Raw genomic sequence first — 24,058 nt, 5'->3', positions numbered from 1 at the left:
GGATCTCACTGAACTGTCACTACCACCCGCATCCAGAGCACGCTGCGTTTGGAATCAGAGATTCTCCCCGACTACCCCACCCAGGGCCTCCGCTCCCCGTCCTGGGCTCTGCACCCATTGGTCCCTCGTTCAGGGGTTCACCCAGGCCCTATTGGTCAGTACAGCCCTGCTGGCGCCACTGGACAGTATGTGTTGACATTTACCTGTCATCATCCCTGCCCTTGGACCCTCCACTCTGCGAGTGGAACCTGCAGAAATGCCGCCAGGCTGCGCAGCCACCGGGGTTGGGAGTGTGGCTCAGGGCAGCCTGCTGGCTGCAAGGCCACCTCTTGCCACCTGCTGGCTGGGCAGCTTTGGCACATTACTTACTCTTTCACTGCCTCTGGAAAATGGGGAGAAGAGCAACCTCACGGGGCTGTAAGGATTACAAATGTTACTTCTGTTCATTATCCAGTCTTCATTACCTTATTTATGTGAAGTCATTAAAGGGGACTGGTTAAATAAACAAAGGCATGTCCCTGCAAGTGCATGAGAAAGCTGTTAAAGTTACCAGATGATGTGGAAGGTAGTACATCATAATATTAACAGCAGCAAAAGTATTCAAATATGGCTAAAGGGAAATTTTAGTTTGTATATACATTACTAAAATAGTTTTTTAAATGATCATGTAGAACAATACGCACTGACAGGAAAAGACATCCAGATATTTAAGTGAAGGAAAGTTTAAAAACTGCATCTAGTATGAACACTTTGGAAAAGTTGTATAATTGCACAGCTCTGCATTCCACTCCTGGATATAAACACTGGAGAAATTCTTGCAAATATATAATACAATGTTCATAGCAGAATTGCTTGAAATAATACAAAACTGGAAACAGTCCAAATACCCATCAACAGAAGAATGGTTTTTTGGTTGTTGTTTTTTTAACACTGCGGTACTTTCACCTGCTGGAATACCACACAGCAGGGGAAAATAAGTAAGCTCTAATTACATTACATGGATACATCTTAAGACATGAGGAGTGAAAATGGCAAGTTCAAAAGACAAAACTGCATAAGCTACTGTTTAAGCATACGGGGGAAACCCTGCCCCCAGTCAGAGAGAGGAGATATAGTGATCAAACTGTTCCAAGCACAAGTCGAGAACACAGTTATCCCAGCAGGGAAGGCAGGGTATGGAAAGGGGGTTGGAGGCAGAAAGATGGGGTAGGGTGCAAATTTCTAGTGATCTGGTTGTTAAGAGGGCCATGAGTTCAAGAGGTTCATATTACCTGTACGTTTTAAGAGACATACAGTCTTTTCCGTGTTTTACAGTATTTAGAAAGGGGGAATTCCTGCAGACATGGATTTAGCCCAAAGGGTCAGGTGGGGCAGGAGAAAGGCCTTCCTGGCGGAAGGGACAGCTGGAGCAAAGGTCTGGGAGCGGCAGAGGGCAATGGGTAGGAGGCTTCAGGTCCCCAGGGCCTTGAATTCCAGTGCGCAAGGCTGGGACCTGGGGTGGAGGTAGAGGGGTTTGGAAGTTACTTTTTAATTATTGCAGGCATACAAAAAAACAGTAGACGATAAACCCCTAGGAGGCTACCATCCAGTTTTAAGAAAAAAACATGGATAAACATGGATATAAATCTGAAAAAAAAAAAAAAAAAAATATATATATATATATAAAGGGGAAAAGGAGGAATGATAAGAATAAGATAGTGTTTGCCTACCCGAATGATGAAAGTGATTATTTATGAAATGATGAGATTATGGGCTGCTCTTTTTCTTTTGGCTTACTGTATTTTCCAAGATTTTTAAGGCAACAAAAAAACTTACTTTAAATTTTTATTTAATAAATAACATTTTAAAATTAATCAAAATGTTAACTTGTTTATAAAAAATGAACCATGTATATAGCATGATTCCTTTGTTTGTTTTTAAAAAATACAATTCTCTAGGCATGTATGCTTGCAAATGCACACAAAAGTTGTCTGGAAGAATCCACAGGGAACTATCGGCAGTAATTTCCCCTGGAGACCAGAGTTGGGACAGGAAGGGTAAATGAACACAGCCTTCACTTCTTGCTTTATAAACTTTCAGGTTGTTTGCATTGTGCTAATTTGGTAATTTAACTCTTGTTTTTAATTAAAACAAAAGTCAGCAGGCCCCCAGGAAGGCTCCAATCAGGCAATCGCAGCCCCCAAAGTAGCTGAGTGTTCCTGCCCCCCCACCCCAGCCTCCCATTTCCTGAACCTCAGCACCATTCCCACGCAGGGGTCTCCTGATCCTGCCCAAGGGGCCTAGGATGGAAAACCAGCAAGGGGGGGAGGGCAGGGCGGCCAGGTGGGAAGCCTGGTGGACTTAGCTGGTGGGAGGCATCCTGCCCCAGGCCCTCCTCCCTGACCCTGGTTAGGGACCCGGATTCCGGAAATGAGGGCAATTAGCCCAGCTCCTGGACCAAATCCGGACCTGGAGCTCCGCACTCAGGCCTGCCGGTGTCCCACCCCAGGCTTGCGCCAGGAGGCTCTGCTTTGGGGCTCCAAGCACCCGTAACCACTTGACCTTAGTAATTGTAACAAGAAGGAACATCTGTTGGACACTTACTCCCATGCTACGAGCTTTTCAAATTTTAAATAAAATAAAGCAGCCATCAACCTTGGGCAATGCAGATAAGAAACACCTGTTGATAAATCGGTGTTGGTCCAGGAGAGCTTATCAGATTGGATCAGCACATCACGCTCATCAGTGGCCGAGCTGGGCCACTGCACAATCCAGGCTGCCCCACACCCACACCCCAATGCTCAGGGACAGGTGGCTGTGGTCAACCACCACAGCACGCCCTGTCCCTTCCCGGGGCTGGCCCCCTCAATGCAGAGCCCTGACCTCCGTGGTCTGCTGGGCCCTTCCTGCCCCAGGGGTGGAGGACCTGGGCGTGATCACCCTTTCTGATCCTCAGCAAACCTTCTTTGCATTGCTATGGTTCTTTCTTTCCATGGGGTCCTGGCAAGAAGCCTCAGAGACTTCACCTGCTATCCTAGCTGCCAATTCATAGAAATTGAAACCAAGGCCCAGAGAGGCGACATGACCTGCCCAAGCCTCTGGGGGTCCTGGGCAGAGCTGGGACTGGGAGCCAGGCCTGGGAACTCCTGTCTCTCCCCCTCTGGGCACAGAAGGAGCCTGAGGGAGGGGCCTCTGGAGAAGTAAGGCCAGTGAGAGCAAACAAGTGAGGGCCTGTATACAGTAGGTGCCCTGTAAGCGCATGCTCCCAAGGCCTGGGTCCCGGCGGAGGTGCCGGTGCAAGCTAAAGCAGGAAGACCCTGACTCTCCATGGACTGAAGCTGGAAGGGTCACATCCGCCCAGGGGAAATCCCAGGCCTGCACGCCAGCCTTGGGCCAGGCCAGGTGGGGCTCAGGGACCACGGGACATCTGCCCACCTCTCCCAGCCCAGGGAGAGTAGGTGTGAGGGTGAATATCCAGCTCCCAGCCTTGCCAAGGCCCCTCCTAAGGAAAAGCCCCTTCAGACACCTCCCGGTTTGAGGGTCACCTGGCTTCCCCTCTGGCCTCTGGTCCCCATGGGTGGAGACAATAGGGTGGGTGTCCAGCAGGCCTGCTGAAGGAGCAAAGGACGTGGACAGGGAACCAGGCCGAGGGGCTGCCCATCCAGGTGACCCCCCTCAGGGCCGGGCATGAGGTTTCTGCCCCCCACTCACTTGACAGCGGCTGCAGGGCCAGCAGTGGCAAAGGAGAGGGGTCCTTGGCTTCTTCTAGGGCAGAGCCCCGTGCAGACCTCAGAGCCGTGGCTGGGCCCGTCAGGGGTCACCTTCATCTGGCCAGAGAAAGCGCCTGGTTGGATCATCCTGGCTCGGTTACACGGGCCAATCCAGCAATAAACATCCCACCCAGGGGCAGGGCTAGGACCGAGGCGCCTCTTTGTGTTGGGTCCAGGGGCCAGGCCGGCACCTCCCAGGGGACGGAGGAGGAAGAGGCGGCCTTCCAGGAGGCCAAGGAAGAAGCTGTCATCAGGGAGGCAGCTGACGTCACCACCAAGTCAGGGCAGGCAGGGCCAGTGGAGGGAGGGCGACCCCATTTAAAACACTGGCTCCCCCAGGTCACATGTCGGTGGACCCTAAGCTCTGGGGACAGGCACTTTACATGTGCATCTCACTGAATTCATAAATCCCATGAGGTAAGCGGCATCTCAATATATATATTATATATAATTATCTATCTAATCTATCAATCATCTACCTAGCTATCTGTCTATTTTTAGGTGGTATCAGGGATTGAACCTAGGACCTCATACATGGGAAGAAGGCACTCAACCACTGAGTTGCATCCACACTCCTTAGTAATATATTTTATCGATGAGGAAACTTGGGCCCAGAGATGGGTACTGACTGACCAGGGTCCTAAAGCAGGAAGGAAGCACAGACTGAGACCAGGTCTGACGCGAGAGACCTTCCCACTTGTGCCTGACCGCCCACATGGGCTCTCCTCCCAGTGGGGGCACAGAGGGGTTAGCTTCCTGGGCCAAGTGCAGCCAAGAGGCCAGCCCCTCCAGAAGGTTCCTTGACTTGGTGGGTGCCACAGTGGGAGGCTCTCAGGGAAGAAACACGCAGGTGTGCTGAACGCACCAAAGCCTGGGTGGCCGCGCAGGCCTGGGGAAGGGCCACAAGCCTCAGCCTGCCTGCCAAGTAACAGGTTCTGGAATTGTGGCACGGAGGGAACCGCCAGGCACATGTGCACACTGGAGACAGGCGGCCAGAAAACAAGTTTACCCGTACACTCCTGAGATGGCCCCTTTTGCCCAGTGAACCCCGAGCTCTTGGCTGCCCCAACCAGGGCAACCAGCCTGGGAAGTGTGGCACCCAGGGCGAATGAGGGGAAGACAGAATGACCAGGGCTGGTACGAGGTCGATGCTGGTGAACGGGGTGCCATCAGCTCTGGGCACGAAGTCCACTTGGCAAACCTGGAAGTGGAATGAACCCCCAAAGGAAGATTCAGACTGCTCGGGGAGCAGCAGTGGGGAGGAGGGTGCAGAGGTCGCCGTGGCCCCCTCAGCGCCCCTTCAAGTCATAAGGCCCAAGATGGCTCCAAGTGTCCCCACACAAGTGCACCCAGAAAAGGGTCACCTGTGCCTCGGGATTCAGGCAAGAAGCAGGATCCATAAAGCAAATGTTTCTGGTGGGGTGTGGTAGCCTCAGATGGAATGAGACCGTGATGGTACAGCAGCCGGCCACTGGGCGACAGGGGCTACTCGGCCCTCCAGGATGGGTGGGCAAACACGATGGGCCTCTTCTTGGCCCAGCGGGAGAAGACGGCCTTCTCGGTGATGAAGCGGTGGGCGCTGCGGGGCGCCCGCTCGTGCGCCAGGTACATCTGACACTCGTCCAACCGGCCCTTCTCAAAGTAGTGGTAAGGCACTGAGGGATGGCTCTTCTCTCTGGAGGTGGAGAACCAGGTTGGCGTGAGGCAGGTGTGGGGCACGGAACCCTCTCACCTCCCACCAGGGCCTGCCCCTGACCACAACTACCCCTCAACAGGTACCCACAGGCCCACGGAGCCCACACCTGGACCCAGGCTGTGGAGGAGCAGGGCAGCCCGGGAAGAGTATAGCCTGTGGATCCAAAAGGCCAGGGTTCGAGGCCCAGCTCTGCCTCCTGCAAGCTGGGCAAGAGATGTGCCCCTGGGGAGCCTCGACAGCCCATGTGCAAATGGGGGTGGTGCCATCCATCGTTCAGGATGAGTGGACACGTCAAAAAAAAGGACTGCAGGGAAGGGGACTTGGCCCAATGGATAGGGCATTCGCCTAGCACATGGGAGGTCCGTGGTTCAAACCCCGGGCCTCCTGGACCCATGTGGAGCTGGCCCATGCGCAGTGCTGATGCGCGCAAGGAGTGCCGTGCCACGCAGGGGTGTCCCCCGCGTAGGGGAGGCCCCATGCACAAAGAGTGCACCCCGTAAGGAAAGCCGCCCAGCTCAAAAGAAAGTGCAGCCTGCCCAGGAATGGCACCGCACACACGGAGAACTGACACAACAAGATGACGCAACAAAAAGAAACACAGATTCCCAGTGCCGCTGATAAGGACAGAGGCCGTCACAGAAGAACACACAGCCAATGGACACAGAGAGCAGACAACTGGGGTGGGGGGAGAGAAATAAAATTTTTTAAAAATCTTAAAAAAAAAAAAAAAGGACTGCAAAGTGCTCTGGGCTCATATGGAAGGGCACCCCTCCTTCTCATTCCCTGGGACACCCAGCTGCCAGCCCACACCCCCACCTGCCACCAGCGCCATTTACGCCAGCGGCCTGGCCAAGCACCCCAGCAGAGGGCACAGAGGCTCCCGCCATCACACCCACAGGCACCACAGACGAGTTCCTAAGAGAACTGAGGGTGCAAACTGCCTCGGCACTTGCTAGTTATAATACTGAAGTGTACTAACAGAACTGTTACAAAATAATAATGTAACTATTTCTGAACTTGATGATACAGTGTTGAAACATATGGAAAAGAGCAATGACTTAAATGTAATAGATATATAATAAGCGATGTACACTGATACCTCCATACCCACATAGGCCCCAGGGCTGTGTTTAAGTACTTTCGTGGATTATTCTCTCTCTAAATGTTTCAACGACCTCCTGAGGAAGGTGCTGTTATTTTTCCTACTTTACAGATGAGGAAGTCAAGGCCCCGGGAGGGAGGCGGCACGACCCGCCAAGGCGGCACAGCCTGCACTTGGCAGAGCTGGGGCTGGTGCCAGGTCTGCTTCAGCGGTTGAGCCCTTTCCCGCTGGCCCGCGCCTCGGCCACCCACTGTGAAGCCCCTGGGCTGCTGAACCCAGCCCCCTAGCTCCTCTGGCTTGAGGCCTGGGAGTGCGGCCCCCCGTCCTCACCAGCCTCCCCTCAAAGGGCAGCCCGGGAACCCCCGCTCCTGCCGGCCCGCGGCCTGGCTGGCCTGACCTGCAGTAGCTGTCGCTGACCATTCCGTAGACCACGATCTCCTCGCACAGCTCCAGGGCAAGGATCATGGTGAACCAGCCGGTGCTGAGAAAGGAGCCCGACTGCCTCCTGCACGGTGGGGAGGGCACAGTTAGTACGCTCCCTCCCCAGCACCCAGCAAGTGGCTGCACGGCGACCCTAAAGCCTCAGCTCTCTCAAGGCACAGCACTTGTTACTCCCCCAGCTGAGGGCCCTGGAGGAGGCTGGGGAGGGGGTGGCCTGAACCAGCCCCAGGCTGGCAGCCGGCCAGAGACAGAGCTGGAGGCACAGCCAGGTCTGTCCAGTCCTCACCAGCCTGCAGGGCTTAGGCCAAGCTGCTCCTGGAGGGCTCGGGCAAGCCCCCCGGAGGCTCCGCTGCGAAGGGACCAGGCTTGGGCTTGGTGTGACAGTGGGAGGCAGCTGAGCACAGTGGCTAAAAGAGGGGGTAAGCTGCAGTGTCCAGAGTCAAACAGTCCTCAGTTGAGCCCCAAATCTGCTGTGGGATATCAGATTTGCCCATTAACCTCTGTGCTCCGGCAGCCTTCTGTGAAATGGGGATAATTACAGGTCCTACTTCATGAGGCGGCTCATTCATTCAAACCAAACTGAGCACTCCCAGGCCCTGGGCTGACCCTGAACCTGCCAGACCTGGTGCTTCAGTCTTGTAAGGAGACAAATATATAAACAAGAGAATGTCAGGAGGAACAACTGCTATGAGGACAAGAACACAAGATAATGGGATAAAGAATGTCAGGGCGGGATGAGCTCCTTCACACAAGGTGATCAGGGAGGGCTTCTCTGAGGAGGTGGCATTTCATCCAGACCTGAAGGGCAAGAAGGAACAAGCCATGGACAGACCTAGGGGGAAGAACATTCCAGGGAGAGGGAACAGCAAGTGGGAACAACTGGGGACATCAGAGAAACCTGGGACGGCTGGGGTGGCTGGACCAGAGTGAGTTAAGGGGAGATGAGGTCACAGAAGCAGGCAGGGACTAGATCATACAATGCCTGTCGGCCACAGGAAGGGAGGAGGCGGGCAGTCTAGGCTTTATTCTCTGTATGATGAGAAGTTGCTGCAGGCTTGAGGTAGGTGACTGATGGGATCCAAATCCCAGGAGGAGCTCAGACTGCAGGGGCAAGGCAGGCGGCAGGGAGGCTAGCCAGGGGGCTGCTGCAAGGGCGGAAGAGGCTGATGGCTGGGGTCGGGGTGGCGCCCGTGAGCATGGAGGGGAGATTCAAGAGCCGGCAGGATTCTGGATGTGGCAGGTGATGAAACGAGGGCGGTCAGGGCCACAGCCCAAGGTTGGGGCTGGAACACTGAAGACTGGCAGCTGTCTATTTCCTGAGCTGGGCAGGCCAGGGCAGGAGCAGGTGTGTGGAGGAGGGTGGGCTGAGTGAGTGCTCTTTAGGGCGAGGCACCAGGTGCCACCTTGAACGCAGAGCGCTTCACCAGTGCCTGGTGCACGAGGAAGATGGAGAGGGCTGCCACCCCAACTTTCTTAGCTGGAAGGGAATTCAGAGACCACTTCAGATCTCAGACCATTCCCTCCCAAGCGGGGCGCTCCTGACACCTGCCCATGCTGGCCGCTGCAGCCCCGTCGCCTGCTCGCTGGCCTAATGATTCTGTATCTGCGTGACAAATCGCGGGGAGAGCAGGACTGCCCGTGCCTCCGTCACTGCGGACCCCCTGACGGAGCAGACCCCGGTGCTCCTCAAGAAGCCAGGGCCCCCCGGCGCCAGGCAGACCCCTGGAGGCCCCAGGCTCACCGGTTCTTGCCTGTCTCGTCCTGGAAGACCTGGTCACAGTACGCCATCATGCGCTCGGTGAAGGTGTACACCTGCAGGCCCGGGTACATTTGGGTGAGCTGCAGCAGCGTGCGGTAGGTGCGGCCACCGAGCGCCCGGTCCATATGCCTGCCCTGGCCCCACACCAGGTAGAGCGTGTCCCGGGCCTGCTGGAAATAGTGTGAGTAATTGCGGAGCAACAGCGGCACGCTCGTGTGCGAGATCACGCGCAGGGTGCTGCGCCGGCCCACGTCCTTCTCGAAGCCCACCGTGGGCGCCTGGTTCATGCGCAGCACGCACTCGGCGTCGTCGATCTCGGCACCCAGGCCGGAGCCCAGCATCTGGCCGGAGCTGGACACCACGGCGCAGCTGCGGCACGGTTCACGGACAAGCGGCTACAGGGGGAGGTGGAGGGAGAGAGAGAGGCATGGGCACAGAGCTTCCACCGGGCGGCTCCTCCACCCAGGAACACCTGTGATTTCACTGAATCCCCATGATAGCTCTCAGGACTGTTATCAACCCATTTTGCAGAGAGGATACTGAGGCTGGGCAGGTAAAGTGGTTTTCCTCGGGGCACAGCCACACAGGCAGCAGGCTCTGATGTCACATCCAGAACCCTAAGCTCCCTCACCAGCTATGTCCGTGGCCCTTGTCCCTGTGGCTGTCTTTGGGAGCTGATGCTGAGGCCCTGGCAGTTCCTGCATCGCAGGTTCCTTATGACGGTTATGTGAGCAAATCGTTGTAAAGCACTTAGAGCAGTGCCTACCACAGACTGGGCGTCATAAAAACGTTTGTTAAATAAACATGAACCTCAGCTCTTCAGAACCACCTAGAGAGGCCTACTTCTTGGGCCCAAGCTCTAATCACACTGTGCCCAGTACATAAGCAAAAGCAGGGTCTGGCTGAATCTTGGCTCATAGCTGTGTGGCCTTGAGCAAGTCACTTTGCCTCTGATTTTCAATTCCCTCACCTGGAAAATAGGAATGAAAACAGTTTTGAATTGACCCATTTGTGAAGATTTAATTAAAATGCCTGGATAGGGGGACTTCCAGGAAGATGGAGAATTAGAGGGGCAGAGGGATCACTTCTCTCCCAGAAAAAATAGCTAGAGGACAGGCAGACTGTCTGGAGGGCTGCTCTGGGGCTCAGGACACCAGGGGAAGGCGAGAAACCTCCCAGAAGAGAGAGGGATGAAAGAAAGGAGTCTCCGCTGGCTGAAGAACCCTGTGAGTAGGGCTGCAAAAGCAGCAGCGGGTACCCACCCCACCACCTACGGAGCAAACAGCAGTGTATGGACTGCAACAGCTGTGGACTGCAGTGGCTGCCGACTGAGGGGGTTGCAGGGGTCCCCTTCCAGGAAAGGGGAGAGGGAGGGACAAAGGCTACAGCAAATTCAGATTTTGGCCAGTGAACATGGTCTGCTGCACGGGAGGGATCTCACACTTCCCGGACAGGTGGGGCTGTGACATAGTCTACCTGGAGAACAGGCAGGGAGCTAACGATAAGCTGCCTTCTCACACACCCTCCCTACTGGTTGTAGGATGCTGAAGAGGCAGAGGGAGGGTGGTGTGGCCAGCCAAGGACGGAGAACACCCTCTGAGAAAGCTTGGGAGGCTTGGCCCGCCTGAGGATATTGCTTCTGCTCAATCTACCCGCCTGAGGAGTTACACTGAAAGCATTTCCCCCTCGCACGTGGGGTCAGATCCAAGAGGTCTGCCCAAAAGTGCAATCTGCTGGTCAGACCAGAAAAGTGCACAAAAAAGAAAATAATGACGAATAAATAAAAGAGGCAAAGGTGCCTTCACTGCTACCCTCTCCAAGGTCCCTGGACTTTGGCCTGCACTCCTTTACTGGGTCCTTAGCTCTGGTTTGAGCAGTTAGAGGCGATCCTAAACATCTAGAACAAGTTGAAGCAAGAGTCGAGGGACAGTGGTAGCACACAGCTACCTAACATTAAATCCCTAAGCAAGAGAGAGAAACTGAACATCAGAATAAACTCAGCACTAGAATGAGATGCCTAGACATCAGCAAAAAATTACAAGGAAGACATGACTCAGGCAAAGAGACAAATCAAAGCTCCAGATGAGACACAGTACTTGAAACAGTTAATCAGTGAGGTCACAAAAATCACCTAAATCAAATCATAGAGCTGAAGGACAACATTGCTAAAGAAATAAAAGACATTAAGAAAAATTTGAAATCTTGGATAGAAAAATAACAAAACTTACAGGAATGAAAGACACAATAAGTAAGATTACAAATACAATAGAGGGAAGCGGATTTGGCTCAACTGATAGAGCATCCACCTACCATACAGGAGGTCCTGGGTTCAAACCCAGGGCCTCCTGACCCACGTGGTGAGCGGGCCCATGCACAGTGCTGATGTGCACAAGGAGTGCCGTGCCACACAGGGGTGTCCCCCACGTAGGGGAGCCCCACGTGCAAGGAGCGTGCCCCACAAGGAAAGCCGCCCCATTCGAAAAAAGCGAAGCCTGCCCACGACTGGTGCTGCACACATGGAGAGTTGACACAGCAAGATGACACAACAAAAAAAGACATAGGTTCCTGGTGCCGCTGACAAGAATCCAAGCGGACACAGAGGAACACACAGCGAATGGACACAGAGAGCAGACTATGGGGGGAGGGAGAAGGGAGAGAAATAAATTAAAAAATAAATCTAAAAAAAAAAACTCAAAAAAATACAATAGAGGTACAAAACAGCAGATTTGAAATCACAGAAGAAAGAATCAGTGATATACAGGAAAAAGCAAATGAAATTGAAGAGAAGGAAAAACAAAGAGAAAAGAATGGAGAAAATTGAGCAGGGGCTCAAGGAATTGAATAGTAACACAGAGCGCCAAAAGACATGTTATAGGGATTCCAGAAGAAGACAAGAGGGGGAAAGGGCAGAAAGAGTATTTGAGGAAATAATGGCCAAAAATTTCCCAAAACCATGAAAGACATGAATATATGTGTCCGGGAAGCCTAGTTTACTCCAATTAAAATAAATCCAAATTGACCTACCCAAAGATGCATAATACACAGAATGCCAAAGACAAAGAGAAAATTCTGAAAGCAGCAAGAGAAAAGCAAAACATCCCATACAAGGGAAGCCTAATAAGGCTTAGAGTGGATTTCTCTTCAAAAACCAAGAAGGGGAGGAGGCAGTGATAGGATATAATTATGGTACTGAAAGAAAAAAACTGCCAGTCAAGAATTATCTGGCAGAACTGTCATTCAAATATGATGGTGAGCTTAAAATAGCAACAGATAAACAGAAACTAAGAGTTCAAAAACAAGAATCCTGTCCTGCAAGAAACACTAAGGGGAGTTCTGCAGCCAGAAAAGAGAAGAGAAGAGAGGGAGGGTTAGAGGAAACTGGAGAAGTAAAAAGTATCAGAAAGGGTAACCAAAAAGGTAAAAAGATGGACAAAAATAAGATGACATATGAAAGCCAAAGGATAAAACAGCTGAAGTGAGCAGTGCCTTTACAGTAGTAACAGTGAATGTTAATGGATTAAACTCCCCAACTGAAAGCCACAGGCTGACAGAATGGATAAGGAAACTCGGGCCATCCATATGCTGTCTGCTGGAGACTCACCTTAGACCCAACAATGCAAACAGACTGAAAGTCAAAGGTTGGAAAAAGATATTTCACGCAAATAGTAACCGAAAGAGAGCAGGGGTAGCTGTACTGGTGTCAGACAAAGCAGGTGTCAAATGAAAAAGAGTGTTAAGAGGGAAGCAGATGTGGCTAAGGCTCCCACCGACCACATGGGAGGCTGCTGATTCAGATCCTGGTGCCTCCTAAAGAAGACAGCGAGCTGACGCAACAAGATGACACAACAAGAGATACAAGAGGAAAAACAGTGAGAGACACGACAAAACATGGAGTAGAGGTGGCTCAAGTGATTAGACACCTCCCTCCCACATCAGAGGTCCTGGATTCAGCTCTTGGTGCTCCCTAAAGAAACAAGGAAGATGAACAGACATAGCAAGTGCAAACAACGAGTCATGAGAGATGCAGAAGGCCATTATATATTAATAAAAGGAACACTCCACCAGGAAGATATAACGTCATAAATATCTATGCACCTAACCAGGGTGCCCCAAAATACATGAGGTAAACTGGTAAAGTGGAAAGGACAAATGGATGTCTCTACAATCATAGTTGGAGATTTCAACACACCACTCGCAACAATACATAGAACAACTACACAGAACATCAACAAGGAAACAGAAAACGTGAACAATATGATAAATGACCTAGCCCTGACAGATAAATACTGAACACTGCATCCCAAATCAGCAGATTATACATTCTTCTCAAGTGCTCATGGGTCTTTCTCCAGGATAGACCACATGTTGGTCCACAACACAGCTCTCAATAAATAGAAGAATTTTGTGTGATCTATGTATCTTAAAAAAAAAAAAAAAAGACAAAAAATAAATTTAAAAAAAGAAAAGAAAAAAATAAATACAAGAAAATTGAAATTGTACAAAGCACCTTCTCTGATCAAAATGGACTAAAGCTAGAAAACAATAATAGGTGGGAAAAGGGGAAAATTTGCAAATATATGAGGCTAAACAGCACATTCAAACAATCAGTAGGTCAAAGAAGAAATTGCAAATAGATTTGGTGGATATCTCAAGACGAATAAAAACAAAAGCACAGGCTATCAAAACATATAGGATACAGAGAAGGCAGTGCTGAGAAGGAGATTTATAGCCCTAAATGCCTATATTAAAAAAGAAGAGCTAAAATCAAATAAGTAATGAACTGAAGAAACTAGAAAAAGAACAGCAAACCAGTTCCAAAGCAAGCAGAAAGAAAGAAATAACAAAGATTAGAGCAGAAATAAATGAAATTGAGAACAAAAAAACAAAGAGAAAATCAACAAAACTAAAAGCTGGTTTTTTGAAAAATTCAATAAAATCAACAAAGCCTTACCAAGACTACCAAAAAAAAAAAGAGAGAGAGAGAGAGATAAGACACAAATAAATAAAATCAGGAATGAAAGGGGGACCATTACAACTAACCTCATAGAAATAAAAAGGATCATAAGAGGATACTATAAGATGTCAACAAGAAAATAAGAGCATAAAAGGAGATAATGAGAAACTGCCAACAAATTAGATAACCTAGATAAAATGGACAAATGCCTAGAAATGCACAACCTACATTGACTCTACAAGAAATACAGGGACTCAACAAAACAATCACAAGCAAAGAGACTGAATCAGTCACCAAAATCTTCCAACAAAGGAAGTCCAGGACCAGATGGCTTCTCAGGTGAATTCTAACAAATATTTCAAGAATTAATAACAATCCTGTTTAAACTCTTCCAAAAAAAACTGAAAAGGAGAGAAAACTACCAAACACATTTTTGAAACGATTATCCTAATACCAAAACCAGATAAAGATACTACAAGGAAAGAAAATTACAGACCAATCTCTCTAATGAACATAGATGCAAAAATTCTCAACAAAATACTTGCAAATCTAACCTAACAGCATACAGAAACAATTATACATCATGATGAAGTGGGTTTTATTCCTGGAATGCAAGGGTGGTTCAACATAAGAAAATCAATAAACATAAGACACCAAGTTAACAAATCAAAGGGAAAAAACCACATGAGCATCTCAATTGATGCAGAAAGGTCATTTGACAAAAACCAGCATCCTTTCTTGATAAAAAAAACTTCAAAAGATAGGTACAGGGGAGTGGATGCAGCTCACGTGGTTGAGCTACCACCTCCCACATGGGAGGTCCTGGGTTCAGTTACCGGTGCCTCCTGAGAAAACAAAAATGAACAACAAGCAAAACAAACAAAAAAATCAACTCAGGGAAGCTGATATGGCTCTATGGTTGAGCGCCAGCTTTCCACATACAAGGTCCGGGGTTCAATCCCAGGCCCCTGGTACCTCAAAAAAGAAAGATAGGTATAGAAGGAAAGTTCGTCAACATGATAAAGGGCATATATGAAAATCTCTCAGCCAACATTGTACCCAATGGGGAGAGGCTGAAAGCTTTCCTTCTAAGATCAGGCACAAGACAAGGATGCCGTGCCCAGTGTTACCACTGTTATTTAACATTTGTGCTAGAAGTTCTAGCTGGAGCAATTAGGCAAGAAAAAGGAATAAAAAAGCATCCAAATTAGAAAAGAGGAAGTAAATCTCTCACTAGTTGCAGATAACATGATCCTGTATTTAAATAATTCTGAAATGTCTGCTACAAAGCTACTCGAGCTCATAAACAAGTTGAGCAAAGTGGCAGGATATGAGATCAACATGCAAAAATGTTTCTGTACACTAGTACTGAACAATCTGAGGAGGAAATCAGGGGAAAAAATACATTTTATAATAGCAACAAAAAGACTCAGATATCTAGGAAACAATTTAAATATGCAGAAAACTACAAAACAATGTTTAAAGAAATCAAAGCAGCTTTAAACAAATAGAAAGATGATCTGTGTTCATGGATTGGAAGACTAAATATTGTGAAGATGTCAATCTTACCCAAACTGATAAATAGATTTAATTCAATACCAATCAAAATTCCATCAGCCTACTTTACAGAAATAGAAAAGGCAATTACCAAATTCATTTGGAAGAGAAAGTGCACCTGAGTAGCCAAAGCATTCTAAAAGAGTGATGTGGGAGGACTTTTTCTGACTGACCTTGAAAAATATTACAAAGCTATGGAGGTCAAAACAGCATGGTATTGGCATAAATAGACACATTGATCAGTGCCAAGGAATGCAGAATTCAGAAATAAACCCTCACCTCTACGGCCAAATGGTTTTTGACAAACCTACCAAGTCCATGTGTGACAGTTTGAGATTATTTATGAATCCCAAAAAGAGAAAGATTATGTTTGTAAGCTAATGTATTCTGGGTATGATTCCCTTTGATTATATTGGATTCAGTTGAGGGGTCCTTGATTAAATTACCTATTAAGATTAGGGCTTTGATTCAACCATATCAGTAAGGTATGACTCAGGTTGAGTCCCCGCCGCCTTGGTGAGCTACATAAATGGACACCCATTCAGGAAGACAGACAGGAAGAGAGAGAGCGCTGTCATTTTGATCCTGGGGCCCTGGGGAAAGATGAGCAATTTGCCTGATAGTCTGCAGCTTATATTGAAAGCCCAGAAGGACACCTGCCCTATGCCAGCCTACAACTGAGATCTGGAAGAAGCTGGGCCCATGGAGCCTAAAGAGGGAGAGGAAGCCCAGGGAGGAGAGATCAGGCAGAGACCAGCGACCATCCTGCTTCAACACGTGGCAACTGACTTTGGTGAGAAAGCAGCCTTGAGCTGGACTCTTTAGGGCCTTGAAACTGTAAGCTTTTACCCCAAATAAACTCTCTTTGTAAAAGCCAACAGATTTCTGGTACTTTGCATCAGCATCCCTTCGGCAGACTAATACACCATGTTAACAAACAAAGCAGTACAAGCTGTGAACTTACAAAACAAACAAGCACACCATCATACAGGGCTGGAAGACAGGTTATCCATAACCAAAAGAATGAAAGAAATCCCCTGTCTCACTCCCTACACAAGAATCACTCAAAATGGATCAAAGACTTAAATATAAAAGCCAGGACCATAAAACGACTAGAAGAAAATGTAGGGAAACACCTTAAAGAACTTGTGGTAGGCGGTGGTTTCTCGGACTTTACACCCAAAGCAAGTGCAACAAAAGGAAAAATAGATAAATGGGACCTCCTCAAAATTAAACACTTTTGCACTTCAAAGGACTGTCAAAAGGGTGAAAAGGCAGCCAACTCAATGGGAGAAAATATTTGGAAATCACATATCCAAGAAGGATTTAATATCCATGATATAAAAAGAGATGCTACAACTCAACAAACAAAAAGACAAACGATCTGATTAAAAATTGGGCAGGGAGTGGATGTGGCTCAAGTGGCTGAGCACCTGCCTTCCACAGAAGACGTCCTGGGTTCAGTTTCTGGTACCTCCTAAAGAAAAAAAGCAAAACAAACCAATTCAGAGAAGTCGAGTGGCTCAGTGGTTGAACACGGGCTTCCCACCGAGGTTGGGTTCAAACCCCAGCACCTCAAAAAAAAAAAAAAAAAAAAAAAGACTTGAAAAGAGGAAATAAAAATGGTGAAATAACACATGAAAAATGTTCAACATCACTAGCAATTAGGGAAATGCAAATCAAAGCTACAATGAGATATCATTTCACACCTACTAGAACGGCCACTATTAAAAAACAGAGAACTACAAGTGTTGGAGAGGATGTGGAGAGATAGGAACATTTATTCACTGTTGGTGGGAACGTAGACTGGTATAGCCACTGTGGAAGACTGTTTGGCAGTTCCTAAAGAAGGTGAATATAGATTTGCCATGTGACCCGGCAATACCACTACTGGATATCTACCCAGAAGAACTGAGAGCACTGACACAAACAGACATCTGCACACTGATGTTCATAGCAGCATTATTCACAATTGCCAAAAGATGGAAACAACCCAGGTGTCCAATGAATGGAAAAACAAACTGTGGTGCACTCACACAATGGAATATTATTCAGCTGTAGGAAGAAATTAAGTTGTGAAGCATATGACAATGTAGACGAACCTGGAGGACATTTTGTTGAGTAAAGCAAGCCAGACACAAAAGGACAATTATTGTATGACTTCACATTATGAACTAAATATAATGAGCAAACTCATGGAGTTAATAGATAGAATATCAGTCACCAGAGAAAAGAATGCAGTTATAGAATGGAAAGCTGAGGTTTAATCTGTACAGGACTGATAAAAAGTTGTTCGTAAATGTTTGGAAATTTGAAAATGAACAGAAGTGGTGAAAGCACATCATAGGATTTGTAATTAACATTAATATGGGTATGATAGTGGTTTGGTGTTTTTTTTTTGAGTAATGACAATGCTCTAATATTGATTAAAGTGATGAATGCACAACTCGGTGATTATATCAAACACCACTGATTGTAGACTTAGATAAATTGTATTTATGAACAAAAAAATAATAGGGTGGTATAGCAGTTCGGTATTGTTTGTGAATTCCAAAAATAGATATTGGATTGTTTGTAAATTGGTCTGTTCCCCTGGGCATATTCGATTATATTGGATTCAGAGGTTTCACTCTTACTTGATTAAATTGTGATTAAGGATTTGATCGGACCACATCAGTAAGACATTGAGTCCCCACACGCCCCTGGTGGGTGGTGACTCACAGAGAAAACAACATGGCAGAGGAGACAGTTGTAGAGTTTTGTATGCTGGAACCACAGGAAGTAAACACACAGGAGAAGAACACAGAGGAACAGAGATGGCTCCACAGACATAGCAGAGGCGCCGGGAAGACAGACAGCCCCGTAGTCTACAGCTGACTTTGTGGAGAGAACAGAGCAGCTGAGCCCAGAGAGAAACAAGCCCGGGAGAGACAAGACTTATTCCAGCCTGCAGCTGATATTGGAAGAAGCTGGGACCATGGAGCCTTAAGAGGAAGAGGAAGGCTGGACCCTTGCAGACATGAGCAGTCATCTCACTCCAACACATGGCAAGAGACTTTGGTGGGGAAAGTAACTTATGCTTTATGGCCTAGTAACTGTAAGCGTCTATCCCAAATGAATCTCTTTATAAATGCCAACGGATTTCTGGTACAGTGCATCAGCACCCTTTTAGCTAATACAGGTGGGTTGGGGGAAAATACACCAAATATAAACTATGGACTATAGTTAGTAATAATTCTTTGACTATGTTTTCATGATTTGTTACAAATGTTTCACAAGAATTCAAGGAGTCTGTGGTGGGGTGATGCACGGGAGCCCTGTATGATGTCATGCATGTTTGTTTTGTTAAGTTCACAACGTATATGATTCACTTATTATTTATGTATGTTCATGTATGAATGATATACTTCAATAAACTGTTTCAAAAATGAAAAAAAAAGCCTAGACGATGACCAGCGCAGACTCTGGGCCACGAAGGGTCCTACCCCACTGCGCTATCTTCTCAGAGGCAGAAGCTGAGTCACCAAGCCTGCAAATATTCACTGGGCTGACCAGCAGGGCCCCAGAGGGGGAGCTGCCTCCCACGGCAGGCCTGTGTGCGCTCCCGGAGGCCCTGCAAAGGACGCGGACACGTGGCCTCCAGTCCACAGAAGACAGGCTGCCACGTCCCGCTCAGTGCCACGATGTTGGTTTAAGGACTTGCAGGCTCGTTTCCCAGGCCCAGCAAGAACAAGACGGCCTCACTGCGCCCTCGGTTTGGGCCTGTCCTGAAGATCGGGAGTCCCCACCCGCCCCTGGGAGGTATTCTGCTTGTACCACAAGATCTGCCAACGGGTTTCTTAACTGACAATTTACAAAATTGGTGTTTTTGAGGAAGCAGATGTGCCTAAAGTGGTTGAGTGCCAGCTTCCCACAGACAGGGTCCCGGGTTCAATCCCTGGCCCCAGTTCCTAAAAAAAAAAAAAAAATTATTGGTGTTTTTGACATTCAAAACACCAGCTTTGAATATCCAGCTTGGAAAAAAAAACCAGGATCACATCACCCTGGGCCCACAGTCCCCTAGGGCTCCACGTGGCTGAAATAAGCATCGGCTGTCACTAAGGTAGATAGGGCAGTGTGCACCCAGCCCAATGGTCACTGGTCCCACCTGACCAAGCCTGTGGGGCCTACGGGTTTGCACCCCCAGTTGTTTTTATTTCTTCCTCCAATATTTATACAGCACTTGTTCTGAACACTGAATGTGAGTTACCAGGCTGAATCTCCACAGCAATCCAGAGGCAGGGATAGTAATGATCATCTTTCCAGATAAGGAGGCAACTGAGGAAGGAGGAGCCAAAATAGGTCTCCTCCAAGCCAGGGTCCCACACGCCTCCCCCTGTGATAGGGGATGCTTAGCTGAGAATCTACATAAGAATCCCACCACGTGGGGCCACTGAAATCAGGGTAAGGGGTGGAAAGTGCCCCACATGAGACCAGGCAGAGCAAGCACGGGGTGGGGGGCTCCATGGGGCAGGGGTCACAGGTGCCCTGTCACCCCATGTTCCAGTGTCTTCGCCGTCCCCATGAGACGGGAAGCTCTGGGGTCAAACACAACTTTTATCTATGTCGTCCCGCTGTCCCCAACAGCTGTCAGCCCAAAGCTGAACATATCACAGGTGCCCGACACACACTTGTTGAACAAATGGATAATGTGTGGATGGATTAATCTAAAGAGGTGGATGTATCACACTGTGATGTGATTATGTCTGTCTCCCCCGCTGGACTGGGAGCTCCAGGCAGGCAGCAACCCATCTGACTCACCTTTTTATCCCCAGCACCCAGCTCTGAGAGGCCAGGCCATATCTTCTGAATTTTAAAAAAACATTTTCTCCTAGAACTTGAGGCCCAGAGAGGTGAAGTGACTGGCCAAGGTCACAGAGCTGCTGAGCAGAGGCTCCAGTCCTGAGGTTCAGGTGTACCTGGCTCAAGCCCAGCTCTCACTACCCCACCAGAGAGCTGGAGGATGGGGGGGGGGGGCGGGGGTGTGTGTGTTCTGGCAGCCTTGTTAGGCCTGCCCCCAACACTTTGCCCAGCAATCTTACCTTCCCATCTGGCACGCTGCTATATCCACTGAAGTGCAGGGGTCCCGGCACGGTGGGCCTGGAGCCAGTGGAGAGGTGGGGGTTCAGACAGGTGGCCAGGCAGAAGGGCAGGCAGGCCCAGACACACAGCAGGATGTAGCCAGCGGAGAAGACCAAGGAGCACAGGATGAGGAGCAGGAGCCGACCCTGGAGGAGAGAGCAGTCAGGGTTTTGGGGGGGGGGGGGGGGGGAAGGGTCTCAGGCTCCTAGAAGTCTCTGCAGGAGCTGGACTCCAGGCTTATGGGTCCAGAACCCAGCAGCTACCAGAACAGCAGCATCTACAACCTGTTTCTCAGACATTATCCTGGCTCTCCAGGCTCTGGGTAAACAAGACCCTAGAGATAACCTCTATAGCTATCCATATTTTCCAGACGTTGCTCAAGTCATACAGAAAAGAAGAGCTAAGGCAGGGCTCAAATCCAGCAAATCCAGGCTTCAAAGCCCATACTTTTTTTTTTTCAGGAAGCACCGAAGATTGAACCCAGGACCTTGTACACGGGAAGCAGGTACTCAACCACTGAGCTACATTCGCTCCCCAGTGAGAGTTCGTTTTTTTCATTTGTTTGTTGCTTTGTTTTTAGGAGGTACTGGGGATCAAACCCAGGACTTGATACGTGGAAAGCAGGTGCTCAATCACTTGAGCTACATCCACTTCCCAAAAACCCATACTCTTAACCAGAAGCCTGGGTGTGCTGTGTAGCCTTGGGATGGACTCTCGTCTCCTCTGGGCCTGTTTTCTCCTCTATACAATGGGGACCGATAATCCCCATAGTAGAGACTTACTCTCCGGATGGCCATCAAAGTGTGCTGTATGCTGTGAAGTGCTACCGCACGAGGACAGGACAGTGGCATGTCAGAAGGGCTACCAGTCCCTTCACCTCCCGGATGCAGGCTGCACCCCCTCGGCTCCGTTACTGTTCCCCTAGCCGATCTCCTGATCTGGGTCAGCCTCTGGGTGAGTAAGGAGGATACCACAGGGGAAAGCGTCATTCAAGAAATGGTTTCAGTAATTGCCAAGCTGCTGCTCAGACGCTCCTGCTTCCAGAAACCATGTGCCAAAGGCCGTTTGAACCAGGCAGCCCTCCTGGCGCAGGCCCGGGCCTTGCCTGGGGCTAGTCCTGCTGGGAGACTTGAGGAACACCCCCCACCAACCCTGCGAGGGGGAGCCCCCTGCTGGGGGATGGGACCCTAGGTCTGCCGCCATGTGCTGGGCCCCCTGTGCCTCTCTGGAGTCTAATTTTCTCTCAACCTGCCCAAGGCTCAGGTCCCTAGACCACCCCTCAGAAACCACCTAGCAGTGGCTGGTGCTCTTTGAAAATCAGTGGTAGGAAAACAGCCCCCACCCTAGAGGCACATCCTGCCAGAGGCCCACCCTTTTCTACCCACAAGCCATATCAGCTTCTAAAATAAGCCTCTTCTCTGCGGCCAGTTGTGTGCGGGAGGGGCACAGCATCTAAGGCCTCAGAGCCTGCTTGACACTTGCTTAGGCAGGAGGAGAGGACACCACACATACCAGGACCCCCTCCCACCCCCACCAGGGGCTCCTGAGCGATGATGGGAGCAGCTGCCAGTGCTGAACTGTCACCATATTCCACTTTCAGGAGGTTGCCTCACCGCGTGACCTCGAGGATGCTCGCATGAGGTGGGCACCATTATCTCCATTTTAAAGGGGGAGGGTGGGGTACTGACACCAGAGAGGGGATGCCACTTGGCCCCGGGCCACACAGCCTGCCAGGTGAGAGTAGGACTTGGAGCCAATCTGCCCTTCTCCTCTGCTCAGGAGCAGTGAAGCCAGAAGTGACATTCAGTCCTGGGGTGAGAGAGGTGACTGAAGCAGCTCTGCTGGAAGGCAGCCCCAAACCCCGTTAGCCCCCCTCCTTCTGCCACTTACCGGAGTCTTCATGCTGCTGTCGCCGCCTCTTACAAGCCAGATGTCTGCAGCCTCCAGAGATCCGGCTGGGAAAGGGTGGTAGCTGGGCACCTGCCAAGACCCAGATACTCAGGGCTGGGGGTGGGGGAGGGCAGGCCGGGTCCAAGACCGTGGAGGAAACTAGGGGAGACAGGCCGGGGCTGAGGAAGATGGCGCCTGGGAACCAAACGCCTTGGAGCCCCCAAACACGGTCCTCAAGGAGCCTGGATCGGTGACCTCTAGGAGACCTCCCGCCAGCACAATCCCCATGGTGCAGATGGGGGGGGCGGGGGTGAAGGGAAGGAAGGACGAGCCTTCGGCCCCGGGTCACTCATCGGGTCCGGTGCAAGCAGGCCAGGAGCCAGGACCCCCACCCCATCCCTTCTACCCCGCACCCGAGCAGGGAGGCGTGGGGCGGGGCGGGACGTGGGCTTCCTCCCTACACGTCCCAGGCCCCTTCCGCGGACCGGCGCTAACCAGGCGGGCAGGCTGGGACGCGCCGGCTGGGGACGGTCCTCTTCTCGGAGCTCCATGGCCCCGAGGGCTGGGCGGACCAGCGTGGAGACCCGACCCGGGAACGGCGGCGGCGCGGCGGCCGCAGCCCCTGCTCGCGGGAGGCCCGAGCTGCGCCGCCCGGGGCGGGGGCGGGGCCTGCGCGGCCGGGGCGGGGACTTCCGAGTCGGGGGCGGGGCCTGCGCGGCCGGGGCGGGGACTTCCGAGTCGGGGGCGGGGCCTGCGCGGCCGGGGCGGGGACTTCCGAGTCGGGGGCGGGGCCTGCGCGGCCGGGGCGGGGACTTCCGAGTCGGGGGCGGGGCGTGCGAGGCCCGCGGCGAGGCCCCGGGGCTGGGGCGGGGCCTGCGAGCCGCTTCCCGAGCCGCAGCGGCGGGCGGGGTCTGAGCTGCGCAAAGCTGGCTAGTCCGGGTCTCGGTTCTCCAGGGGTTCTCCCAGGTTCCTTCTGGGGCCTTCGCAGGGAAGACCTGGCGGGGTTGGAGCCACGGCTTCTAAACTGTTTGGGGGTCGGGACTCGAGCTCCCCAGCTCTGAAATTGGGGGATGGCTAGGGAAATGAAGCGGGAACTTCGCCTCGAGCGGTCCTAAACTCCAGCTGGTAGGGGTGCCAGATTTAACAAAATCACCGGATGCCCAGTTAAATGTGAATTTCAGTAGTTGTAATTAAGTACATTTAAATGAATTATAATTCAATTTATTAGCTGTTTAACTGGGTGTCCTGTATTTTCTCATCAGGGTGTGACCTTCGGCTGAGCCTCCGCTTTTCCCTCTGTAAAGTGGGGTTAATGTCACAGTATCTTCCCGTGCCGCTGACGACAACAGAAGCGGACAAAGAAACAAGACGCAGCAAATAGACACCAAGAACAGACAACCAGGGGAGGGGGGGAAATTAAATAAATAAATAAATCTTTAAAAAAAAAAAAAAATGTCACAGTATCAGCGTCCTGATGAAGTCCTGCAGGGGCAGTTCACAGTGGAGCCAGGATTCGAACCCTGGCCAGTCGCACTTAAGAGTCAGAGTTCTTACCATTTCCCAAATACCTTTTTTGGCCAGAGTCCCAAGTACAAATATTACCCCAGACCACGGCCCCCGGCAGATGTTGAAATGTGTCACATATGAAGGCTCAAATAGAGTCCCTCAGGGATCTCGAATTCAAATGCCTTTGGGGACCAGCTAATGGCAGAAAGGATTGGAGGGGGGCAGATGTGGGGCAATGGGGTGAAGTGAAGAGCACACTCCCTCTGTAAAAGCTTTTTAAACT

The 24,058-nt window shown here is 50.3% G+C and overlaps 1 protein-coding gene across 3 annotated transcripts; it reads right to left on the bottom strand.

Annotated features, from left to right (window-relative positions):
* Positions 1 to 706: 706 nt before the first annotated feature.
* Positions 707 to 22,942, bottom strand: ST6GALNAC4 (ST6 N-acetylgalactosaminide alpha-2,6-sialyltransferase 4). Of its 3 annotated transcripts, XM_058302866.1 has the most exons (7): positions 22,765 to 22,942; positions 22,270 to 22,359; positions 21,162 to 21,329; positions 20,340 to 20,525; positions 8,730 to 9,142; positions 6,945 to 7,052; positions 707 to 5,424 (listed from the first exon to the last, which is right to left on the bottom strand). In XM_058302866.1, exons 2-7 carry the CDS (start codon positions 22,279 to 22,281, stop codon positions 5,235 to 5,237), a joined length of 1,077 nt encoding a protein of 358 aa, XP_058158849.1. In that variant the 5' UTR covers positions 22,282 to 22,359; positions 22,765 to 22,942; the 3' UTR covers positions 707 to 5,234. The 3 variants fall into 3 exon arrangements, with proteins under 3 accessions (XP_058158849.1, XP_058158852.1, XP_058158851.1); XM_058302869.1 differs by lacking the exon at positions 21,162 to 21,329; XM_058302868.2 differs by lacking the exon at positions 21,162 to 21,329 and having other exon boundaries at positions 22,270 to 22,428; positions 22,765 to 22,892.
* Between the last annotated feature and the right edge of the window lie 1,116 nt (positions 22,943 to 24,058).

Source organism: Dasypus novemcinctus, chromosome 8, assembly GCF_030445035.2.
Source record: "Dasypus novemcinctus isolate mDasNov1 chromosome 8, mDasNov1.1.hap2, whole genome shotgun sequence".
Classification (NCBI taxonomy): domain Eukaryota; kingdom Metazoa; phylum Chordata; class Mammalia; order Cingulata; family Dasypodidae; genus Dasypus; species Dasypus novemcinctus.
This window is presented reverse-complemented; position numbering and strand designations above follow the sequence as displayed.